The 11,495-nt window shown below is 39.4% G+C and overlaps 2 protein-coding genes across 2 annotated transcripts in view; both read left to right on the top strand.

The window, feature by feature from the left end:
• The first annotated feature begins 4,906 nt into the window (after positions 1-4,906).
• Positions 4,907-9,146, top strand: pus1 (pseudouridine synthase 1). Its single transcript, XM_005938840.2, has 6 exons — positions 4,907-5,272; positions 5,636-5,862; positions 6,676-6,813; positions 7,040-7,142; positions 7,254-7,954; positions 8,044-9,146. Exons 1-6 carry the CDS (start codon positions 5,209-5,211, stop codon positions 8,074-8,076), a joined length of 1,266 nt encoding a protein of 421 aa, XP_005938902.1. The 5' UTR covers positions 4,907-5,208; the 3' UTR covers positions 8,077-9,146.
• A 144-nt stretch (positions 9,147-9,290) lies between these two features.
• noc4l (nucleolar complex associated 4 homolog) overlaps positions 9,291-11,495 on the top strand; it is a 6,500-nt gene continuing 4,295 nt past the window's right edge. Inside the window, exons 1-9 of the mRNA XM_005938842.3 lie at positions 9,291-9,512; positions 9,640-9,760; positions 9,858-9,964; positions 10,270-10,377; positions 10,552-10,701; positions 10,807-10,909; positions 11,054-11,088; positions 11,177-11,227; positions 11,309-11,420. Coding sequence (XP_005938904.1) covers positions 9,360-9,512; positions 9,640-9,760; positions 9,858-9,964; positions 10,270-10,377; positions 10,552-10,701; positions 10,807-10,909; positions 11,054-11,088; positions 11,177-11,227; positions 11,309-11,420 — 940 coding nt within the window. The 5' untranslated portion in view covers positions 9,291-9,359. The remainder of the gene's footprint in view (positions 9,513-9,639; positions 9,761-9,857; positions 9,965-10,269; positions 10,378-10,551; positions 10,702-10,806; positions 10,910-11,053; positions 11,089-11,176; positions 11,228-11,308; positions 11,421-11,495) is intronic.

The raw sequence follows: 11,495 nt of genomic DNA, 5'->3' as shown, positions 1-11,495 counted from the left end.
CACACACACACACACACACACACACACACACACACACACACACACACACACCTTTTTGAGTTTCATTAATCACACCCAGATCTGATTACTGCCAGACCCTCATGAATTAATAAAATTATTAGCCAAAGACAAATAGAGTAAAGACAAAAATTCTTTTTTAAAAATGGTTATTTCATTTATTGAGTCATTCTGTCATTCAAAGTCAGTCTGAAAAGGGTTACAAAGTTACTTTGAAGGTTGGGGGACTCCAGGAAACCACCATTACACCCATTATCCACAGATGGAGAGACCTTGGAGCAGTGGTGAACCTTCCCAGGAGTGGCCGGCTTACCTATTCCAAGAGTGCATCAATGACTCATCCAGGAGGTCACACAAGAACCCAAAACAACATCTAGAGAACTGCAGGCCTCACTTCCCTCAGTTAAGATTCGAGTTCATGATTCAACAATAAGAAAAAGATGCAAAAATGGCATTCATAGGAGAGTTTCAAGGAGAAAAACACTGCTAACCACAAAGAAGACACTTGATTCATATCTGCCAAAAAACATTTTGATGACCCCCAAGACTTTGGGGAAAATTAAACCATGAATTCTGCTCTCTGCCAAAAAATTTTGAAAGAGAATGTCCAGCCATCAGTTGTTACCCTTAAGCTCAAGCACACTTGGGCAATACAGCGGGACAATGAACTGAAACACATCAGTAAGTCCACCTCTGAATGACTATAAAATAAAAAGAAAAAAAGAAAAACATCAGGCATTGGAGAGCACTATTCAAAATCTGGACTTAAATCCGAATGAGATCGTTGGTATGACCTTAAACAGGCTGTTCATGCTCAAAAACCCTCCAATGTGGCTGATTTAAGAAGAGTGGGACAAAAATTCTGCACTGTGGAAGACTCACTGATAGTTACTGCAAATACTTGATTGCAGTTCTTGCTTCCAGGGGTGGTAAAACCAGTTATTAAGTTGAGGGTGCAATTACTTTTTCACATGGGCTAGGTAGCTTTGGGTAGACATTCTTCCCCTTATCAAATGATGTCATCCTTTAAAAACTGCCTTTTGTATTTCCTCCAGTTATCTTTGTCTAATAGTAAAATTTCTAAAACAAGTTTGGCAAATATGCAAAAGAAAGAAAGAAAGAAAGAAAGAAAGAAAGAAAGAAAGAAAGAAAGAAAGAAAGAAAGAAAATAAATCTGGAAGGAGCAGATACTTTTTCACTGCACTGTAGAATGATAGCAGTCTGGAGTCACAGATGTATTCTCCAAATAAAATAACAGGATTAATACAAGATTTGTTGATATAGAGCACAAGTTTCACAGTGACACTTGATGATGCCATGAAAATGCTTACTTGCTTATTGTAACAAATTAGGTGTGTAATTTGACAGTGTTGACTCCAAGACCTTAACTAGCCAATTGTAAGAGGTGCTACACTACACTGTGGAGAGATAGACTGCTTCTGAATCTGTAACCAGACCAAAGCAGTGGGGATGTGTGTAGATGCTATGTTCAGTAACGGATGAAGGAATTAGCTTAAATGGTTTCTGTTATGTTTGCTAACTGTACTGACAAAACTCAACAATTCTATACTGAAGCATTCATATCTACAACCCTGTAAAACATTACTGTGTATGTTAATAAATTCTATGCTCATTCAATAAATGCAATACTTAACACATCGGAGTTATTATCTTATATTTGTCAGTGTGAGTTGTGTGAAAAGAATCCCAGTAGTCTCTGGCAGACTTACAAACCAGCCTTACCAGTGATATAACATAGTCAGCGTTATCTTTTGCTCCCTGGCCTTCTAACGTTGTGTCAGAGAGAATTTATCAGTGGAAGTGGTCCAAGAAATCATCTTTAAACTGATACCGTACAGTCAGCTTGGTCAGTACCATGTCTAACTTTTCTTTCACAGAAACATGACTGCTTTAGGGAAAAGGCTGCCTATAGCAAGAAAAATCCCGTTTCATGCTTTAAGCTGTTAAAATCAAACACACCAAAGATGTTGAGATAGTGTTGCTTGCGTAAAACGGCTTTGCAGACTGCGCTATCTGCTGTCTATCTGAAAGACAAGTTATTTTCAGCCACGGAGATTAATGTGTGCTGCCGCACTGAGACTTTCCTCCTCACTGAGAAGGAAAGTCAGAGCTTTCTCTGCAGGATAGAAAAGATAGCTTGAAAACAAAATAAAAAATAAAACGTGTCAGTCAGCTACTCACACGACAGCTTCAGATAAAAAATGAGGAATGAACAGCAGTAACTGTGCTTTAACTGAATGTTTGCTTAACACTGCTTTATCTATAGTTTTAACTATAGTTACATCTCCAGTGTGGAGAATCTGGTGGCCCTGGGGAATTGTGCTTGCATTGGATCCACTCGACCTCCTATCATGAATTGTTAATGCATACCAGCATAAAGTTGCTCTGAGTGTTCACCTTTATCCTGTGATGAAACAGCTTTTATAGGATCGCCCTATCCAAAAGAGAGATGTCACTGAATGGTTATAAGAGGTAAAGAAAGTGGATGGATGTATTATTTTCTTGGTAAGACTTGATTATTATTAGCTGTTATGCTGAAAACACAGATCCTGTTGTTAAAAAAAGGATCCTGGCAGCACAATCATGAGCATTATTGTGACTTTTCCCCCTCAAATTTTAAATCAATAAAACACTTCTCACCTTGTGTCGCATGAAGTAAAAAAAGAAAAGGACAGCTAAATGACACGGTGTACTTACGTTGAAGTAGGTACTGTGGATTAATGGATGGCCTTCAACCAAAGTGGAGCCATGATTGGTCACTTTAGTTGTTTACTGCAGTGTGATGAATGTTCAAAAATAAAGTATGATCACAAAGTGGTTGCAGTTTGAAAGCAAAGTGGTATGTCACTGCCCTTATCTCAAATAAGGACAGGCAATTATCACTTGACAGTTGAAGCACCTCTTCCTCGATGTAGTGTAAACAAATCAAGATGCGGGACTAAGTAGAATGAATTTAAGGACAGTGAAACTCATACAGAACCTGTTTCAGTATTTGCACATAAAATAAATCCATTTTCTTCTCATGTTTAGTAATGTCGGGTACAATCAGAGGCTTACATAACTTAGCCAGCAGGGTAATAGATGTTGTTGCTGACAATGAGGATAGTTTTTTTTTAATCATTTTTATGTGTGGGAAGGAGTGAGTTTCAGTCCAGTCTCATAAAAGTTCTACTGTAGTTGTTTTCATATGAGGATATATCAGTGCGCACAGGAGTACAGGTGAGTGCAAGCTTTGCAAAAAAAAGGAAAAAAAGGCTTAGGTCTGTTTTGTTAGTATGCTGAATGGCATGCTGGGAACTCTTTTTTTTTTTAGATTGATATCTTGCAAGTCTTAGGATGAGACCTCTCAGCATGTTGAGAATAAAAGGAAGACTTAGACCAGTGGTTGAACCTTACTCCTTGTTCATCAATGATGTGATTAGTTTGTTGTGCAATGTTTTAATTGCAAAAAACAAAACAAAAAAACCCCCGGATGTATCTTTATCTTTATGGTTAAGCTTGTATTCAACAAGCCATACCCTTGTTGAATACTGTGGTAAAGATGGCTGTATAAAGGCTGTATGAAGTCATAAATTAACAGAAAAGTACACCTCTGAGCTCCTTTATTCACCTACATTTATCAGCTGTTCTACAAATCTTCAAGAATCACTATATTACAGTAATGGTCCCAGTCGAGCATCCAGTTAGTTCTAAGTTTACTGGAAAAATGGGCTCATACACTGTGTGATATCGAATTGTTGAAACCAAGGCCCTTTTACCATACCTTGCCTATGTTTGGCTTTGGGTTTTCAGCATAAAACTAGCTGATCACCTTATAAGGCTCTCTAAAAAAAGTGTAATTGTATAAGGGCATTCAAGGATGGCAAAGTTAATTTGTTACTTGGAAACCAGCACATTCCTTGTTGTTCTTGGGAAAGACATAAACACACTGTTCTGGGGGTGCTTAACCTGTTTGTCTCCACAATTTGACTTTAGTGTTTATACACCCGTGTATAAACACAGCATGTTATAAGTGGCAAAGGTAAGGTCTTTGTAACCCTCAAGAAACAAGCAGCTACCTTTCACAACAAGGCGGTGAGGGTTAGCCTTTGCCTTTAGCACGTTAGGCTTCCCTGAGATGTCAATGATAAATATCTAATGTTAGATTAATAATATAATTTATTGTGTGTCCTTTACTCCCTTTACTGTTCAAGATCCTGAAGCGAACAGCAAAAAGCAAAAGGATCATTGCACTGACACCATTGTTGTTTTGAAGAAAGCAAGATGACACCGCAAGCACTTAAACTTGTTCTCTTCATATAAAAAAGAATTTAAAAAAAGAAAAAGAAAACATGATTATTAATGCGTTTACTGGTTTTTGCTGCTCTCAAGTGGTCGAAAATATTACTACATATGCACAGAACTACATATGAATTTCCTCTGAGTTCCATGTAACTTTAGTTTGTAGGCATGTGTTCATTATCTTCTTAATTTCTATTCTCCCTATTAAATGTAAACACACTGAGCCATTATTGTTACATTGCTACCTCAAGACAGCAAATGTTTTTGAGTCGCCTGCCCAGACTGTGATTCTGATAATTTCCTGTTACACTGAAAATTATCCTATGTTGTAGTTATAAAAAAGACTTTTGATTTACACGAATATTATTATTAAATTAATAAAAAATATAAATAGTCATATCTACCTTTTTGTACCCTTTTGGCGTTAAATAGTTAATAAAGTTTAAATTTAATCAAAGAAGGACAAAGAGGTATATATCGGTTACAATTCTCCCCAAAGAGTTAAATTCTAATGTCCTTTTCTGTGTTTGTTTTAAATACTTTATTATTTCGCGATGACAAGAGGAGAAAGGAGAATGACGACAGTCTCGCGAGATTTTTGTTAGAGGTCAAAGTTGGCTTTTCCATGTGTGCATGTCCCTGTATGTGCAGGTTTACTACAGAGCGTTTCTGTGGGACTTAGCTACAGTTTCCCCGGTGTTCATATATGTTTATGAGCGTGGTTATTTAACCTTGTTTAAATATTTAGGAGACCTTTTTAAAGTTGGTTTTAGTTTGTTAAATTCTTCGCTAATACGCGCTAGCCTCGGCTTTTCAGCTGGTAGAGCAGATTGAATCTTTTGCAGTCTCTTTTAGCTGCTAGATCTTCTAAAGATGGTTTAGCGTGACATGTTTCGGGTCAGGCCGCTGCTGAGTGCCTTAGTTAACCACCGACAGACGTTAAAGACAAACGGTAAGCCAACCTGACAGAAGCTATGTGACAGTATGTGCATTTGCAGTCTCCAGACTGTGGTTGGTTAGCTTCTGGTATCTTAATTCACTCATCGAACCAACTGGAAACAAATGCATCAGTGGTAAACATATATATATTTATGTGTAGTATATTTGTTTGTGAAGGTGTTTTATCGCCACACAGTATAAATGTAGAAGGCATCACGAGTGTCTGTCCGATTTTTGCTGTTTATTACTATTTTGTTTAGATTTATTACCTTTATATTGTCTTTATCGTACTTCCAATCTTAAAAGGCCTCTCAATCCGTGTATCACAGAACAGGGTAGTAGCTGTCACTGTTTAATTTCTGTGTTTCCTTCACAGGGGGTCTTTATAAGCCCTTTTGCACGATGAGTGAAGGAGGCATGGATAAGCAGACAGCTACACTGTTAAAAAGGACCAATGAGGAAAATGAAGACTCTGCTGAGAAGGTCCAGGCAGCTAAAAGGGTGAAGACAGATGGGGAACACGCTGAAGATGAAAAGAAATATCCAAAGAAGAAAGTGGTCCTGCTCATGGCGTACTCGGGAAAAGGATATTACGGGATGCAGGTATAAATAATAATAATAATAATAATAATAATGATAATAATGATAATAATACATTTTATTTAAAAATAGAACCTTTCAAAGCACCCAAGGACACTGTACAACAGATAAAGATACATTTATATTCTGCAGTTGTCTTGTTTTAAAGTTTTTCTGCCCTTTACCACACTTTTTTGATAAAAGCTTATTTCGGCTGCTCACATATTCATGAGTCGCTACAGCAGGTAGCTCCATGTGTTTCATTTGGCATTTTTTATGCCGGATACCCTTCTGGGGTGGACAATAGAGAATAAATGTAGTTATATACGTTTATAAAAACAGATCTTAGGTGAGCCACACAGTAAGAAGGTCCTGGGTTTGACTCCTCCATCTAGCTATGGATTTTGCATGTTCTCCCCGTGTCTGTGGGTTGTCCCTGGGTACTCAGGCTTCCTCCCACACTCCAAAGACATGCTGTCAGTGGGTTTAGGTTAATTGGTGATTCCAAACTGTGAATGTGAGTGTGAATGGTTGCCTGCCTCTCTGTGTTAGTCCTGTGACAGATTGGCGACCTGTTCAGGGTGTTGCCACCTCTTACCCTATGACAGTTGGGATGGGCTCCAGCCCCCCATATCCCTGAATTGAATAAGCTGAAGAAAGTCAATGGTTGGCTGGATGAAACAGATCTTAGATATGAGACTGGTGGAAACAGATGAAGATCAGCCGCTGCCATCAGTGAATGTCATCATAATTAGTGGCAGTCAATGGCACATAGAAAACACTGGCCAATAAAGTGCAACATCCTTATTATTTTCATTATTTATTTATTTATTCCAGAGAAATCCTGGAAACTCTCAGTTCAGGACCATTGAAGATGATCTGGTTGCTGCTCTTATTAAATCTGGCTGCATTCCTGAAAACCACGGTGATGAGATGAAGAAGATGTCTTTCCAAAGATGTGCCAGAACAGATAAGGTATGTGCTGCTCAGTGCACAATAAGAATTTACTGGTCAAAGCTTGGCCAACAAGGCAGATTAGAGGATATGTATCTTTACATGTTATCTGTCTGTTAATGTTGTGCTGGTTTTATTTCTTGTCATCATGTAATTGTTAATAAGAATTAATTAAATTGTGTATTTCATTGTTAGTATTTATTTATGTGTTTAGTTATGTCGTTGACTTTTATATGAATGTATTCAGGGTGTGTCTGCTGCTGGCCAAGTGGTGTCTCTAAAAGTGAGGTTGATTGATGATATCATTGAAAAAATCAACGAGCATCTGCCACCGCAGATCAAAGTGCTTGGTGAGACACTACTTTATATCGTGAATTACAAGTCTAGGTTTTTGGTATGATGAGTACTGTTGGCATGAGTGTGTATGATTCTTTTTTTTTTTTCAACTTTTGAACCCACAGGACTAAAACGGGTGACGCAGGGTTTCAATTCTAAAAATAACTGTGATGCTCGTACGTACTCGTACATGCTTCCAACACTGGCCTTTTCCCCAAAAGACTATGATACCGGGAATATAGCAGCATTTCGCCTGGAACCAGAGACACTACAGAAGGTGAATCGCCTTTTTGCTCTCTACAAAGGCACACATAACTTCCACAACTTCACCTCTCAGAAGGCTCCAAGCGACCCCAGTGCCCGCCGCTACATCACAGAGATGTCCTGTGGGGAGCCTTTTATCCGCAGAAATTATGAGTTTGCAGTGATTACTGTGCGAGGCCAGAGCTTTATGCTGCATCAAATCCGCAAGATGATTGGCTTGGTGATTGCAGTGGTCAAGGGCTATGCAAAGGAGGAGGTGATGGAGCGGAGCTGGGGACATGAGAAGGTAGATGTCCCCAAAGCTCCGGGACTTGGCCTCATCCTGGAAAGGGTTCACTTTGACCGGTACAACAAACGTTTTGGGGGGGACGGGCTGCATGAGAAGCTGGAATGGGATCGCGAGGAGGAGGAAATCAAGGCCTTTAAAGAGGCACACATCTACCCCACCATTATCGAGACTGAGTGTGAAGAGGGCTCCATGGTCAGCTGGATGGCCACTCTCCCCATCCATGACTTTGAGGCCACATCTATTGAAGTGCAAGACGATAAAGTTAAAAAACAGGTATCCAAGAAGATACATTTATTTTAAAATGTTTTTTAACATTGAAAATCTGTTTTTTATTTTTAAATATAATTGTTCTCTTCCTGCAGGATGATGCAGATGAAGGAAATGACTCTGATTAGGCCACTCTGCCAGCAGAAAGAAGATGCATCATCATGTGGTTTTTTTTTTGTTTGTTTTTTTAAATGCTGATACAGACATTTTCACTGGGATCAAATCTTGTTTCTTTTATACAAATGTTATTAACAAGCAAGTAATAAAAGCTTCTGTTCTTTAATGCAACCTGCTTGGTTTCCTAATATTAGTTTACCACTAAAACGACTTTGGATAGCTGGTTTGTTTGATGTTTCTGCAGTAATAACTGGCTGCCTACTCTTGAAAATAGACTCTTAATGCTACAGCGACATTTAAATTGTCAGAAGAATTGTGTACTACTGCATACTCAAATAACAACATCAACTTATGACGTTTCATCTCTTAATAAGTTTAAATCCCACATTTATGACTTTCTCTGATAATAGCAGTGAGCTGTATTTACAGGACTTTGCAAAAGTCTTGGCCCACTCCTCATTTCTTTATATTTTATTTTCAAGAAGAAGTTTTTTTAAAGTGATCTTCAGCAATAATCCTCTGGGCTTTCTGAAGGACTCTAAAAGTTTTTCTTTGGACACTGGTTGCTTTTTCACTCATTGACAGTTCTTTGAAGGAATCTTTTTCAGTTTGTTAAACTATTTAATGATGACCTATGGCTATGTGATTACTTAATGTGGGGAGGTTCAGGCAGCAATGTAAGAGAGCGTTGCAAAGCAAGGACGTGCCAGAAGAAAGATCAACACATCTGTAAAGCAAGCAGTACACAGGGGCGCCAAAACGACCCCAGTGCCTGCCACTACATCACAGAGATGTCCTGTGATGAGCCTTGAAACAGCGAGTTGTTCTAAACAGATAATTATGAATTTCAAAATCTTATTTGGTTTTCATATGTGCCCATTTTCAGTGATATAACTTTTTCAACCGTCTCTTGATTTTGCCACATTTTTCAAGTAACCTATATTTGACAACAGCATAATAAAACATGAAATTCTGTTTTTGGTGTTCCACCAAAATCTTTAGTGTGCCCCATATGGCCACCCTATGAAAACATTCTGGAGGTGCCCCTGGCAGTATATTTAACATAGTACATCTGTCTTATGTGTCCTTCAGTCCACTGTCAGAAGTATAAGGAAAATCTAATTAATATTATAAAGCAAAAGGTTTTATAAGGGTGCCATATTTCTGGAAGATAGACGAACATCACTGAGAGGTTATGACGCTTCACACTCCATACCAGCTGGTGGCGGTAACGCACCAGTTCCTGCTTTATTACCCGCAGTAAACCTCAAAGAAGAAGCACCATCAAGTAAACATGGCACCGGCCAAGAAGCGCAACGTGAGTTCGGTAAAAACAGCAGAAAAGAGTGCAAAAAAAGCCAAAGTAGATCTCAGCAAAACTGTCGAGCGTATCCTCGAGAGCAGAAAGCATGCCAACGATGTTTTCGACATTCTCGAGAGCCTTCAGGTATAAATTTCCACACCTAAACATCCACGCTGTACTAAAACCTTGCCATTTAGCTAACCTTAGCATGATCACCGCTGGGCAGCTTTAAGTAAGTGTACGTGTTTGTTTCCTTCGTGTTTGTGAGCAGGCAGAACAAGAGAAGGAGGTTATCGGCGCAGTCGCTGCGTGCAGCGAGCTGTTCTGTGCGCTGCTGGAGAGGAAGGAGCTGTTCTTGGGAAAGCTCCCTGGAGAGGAGGACGCATTGAGCGGTTAGTATACGATTGTAACCCGATTACCAAAAGCAGTTCTGAGGTGGATGTATGCGTGTTGCTCCTGTCGCCATTTACCTGGGTTTGTCTGGTCCAGGGGGCTACAGCGCCGAGGACAAGTACCGGATATTTATGCGACACCGGTACACCAGTTGTGTTGAGATCCTGTTAGAGCACCTCAGCCATGAGCAGTATGACATCAAGGTGAGCTGTCTCTCTGTGACTTCTCCTTCCGTCACACGTTAATTAAACTTAAGAGAAACAAATTAATACGTGTCTTCACTTTTTGACTGTTAGAACGAAAGGCTCACATTAGACATGTTTGCTGGGGGTTCAGTATCTATTCTGCACAGACGTGTTGAAAGTTTCTGTGTTGTACGGGGAGTTATCTTTTACAGTTTTGCATTGTGCAATTGATTACGTTGTTTGCAGTTCTTGGGGACTTGAGGGAGGCAATGATATTCATTTAAATAAGAAAAATACATGATTGGATAACTTTTTGGATACAGGAGAGTGCCATGTGCTGCCTGATGAAATTTGCTGCCGGAGAAGGACGGCATCCTCTTGAGGACTTGGACTGGAGTGAACATTACAGCTTCCCAAGGGAACTGATCCAGGTAGCATTTTGGCTATGATTTCTAGGATTAATAAGTATTAATAATTTCTGTGTTCTTTTGGGTGACTTAAGTACTTCTTTCAGCTTATTACCCAAGGCAAAAATAGCTGTTCCCGAAAGATACACTTTGTCATTTGTGGCTCCTCCTGATATTTCTTTTTTCTTGTACTGCCAGGCACTGGTGGACAACCTTCTGTCTAAAGCTACAGACAATTCCCTGCTGATCTCCAGGTTCCAGGAGTTTCTCGAGATGGAGGATGTGCGCTATTATGTAATGAGCTCCATCCGGGACAACGTCGGCAAAGTCATGGACAAAAGCAAAGGGGTAGGAAATCATCACCTGTCTGCTGTAGACGTTTACGTGGATGCTTTCTTTCTGTGTTAAAGACATAATGGGATTTGCTAAATACTGCTTGTTTGTTCCTTCCAGGCTGTGGTGCCTGTATATCAGAACAATGTGTTCACACTCATGTCCAGCATCAGCATGCCAAACCAGGAGTCAGAGCTGACCAATTTTATGGTCAAACAGGAAGGTAATACTTTTTAAGATGTGATAATCACAGTGGGAGTCCCTCTGTCTTTTGTCGTGATGATAAAATGTCACTGCAGAGGGAGAAAATCCAGTTTGGGGACTTTTTTTTTTTTTTATAAGTCAATAATGGCATTTTTTTTCTCAGCCAAGCATGAGGACTGGAAAGCTGCCAAGCTGCATGTAAGTAAAATACTTTAAATCAAATCTTCACATTTCTGTTTGCCAACAAAAAGGTTTTCTGAATGCTATTAGATCTTCTGCCACACAGGAACATAAGCGTGTCTTTGAGAGGATGTGGCTTGGCTTTCTGAAGTATAAGGTAAGTAGATTAGACCAACAGTCTCTTCTCTGTTTTGTGCTCTGTGATATGTCTCATTAATGTTTGATGTCTGTATTGTAGTTGCCAAACAGCATGTATAAAAAGGTCCTGGTGATACTACATGACTCCATTCTGCCGTATATGAGCAAACCCACGCTCATGATCGACTTCTTGACTGCTGCCTATGAAATTGGTAAGTTATGTGTGTGCTCGTGGCTCTATGCTGACGGTACTTCACCATGAGGTCGACTGACATCTGTAACTTTTA

This window comes from Haplochromis burtoni, unplaced genomic scaffold (assembly GCF_018398535.1).
Source record: "Haplochromis burtoni strain Fernald_Lab_line unplaced genomic scaffold, NCSU_Asbu1 Contig_118, whole genome shotgun sequence".
In the NCBI taxonomy this organism is placed as follows: Eukaryota; Metazoa; Chordata; class Actinopteri; order Cichliformes; family Cichlidae; genus Haplochromis; species Haplochromis burtoni.
Note: the sequence above shows the minus strand (reverse complement) of the source record. Positions and strands in the feature narration are given on the sequence as shown.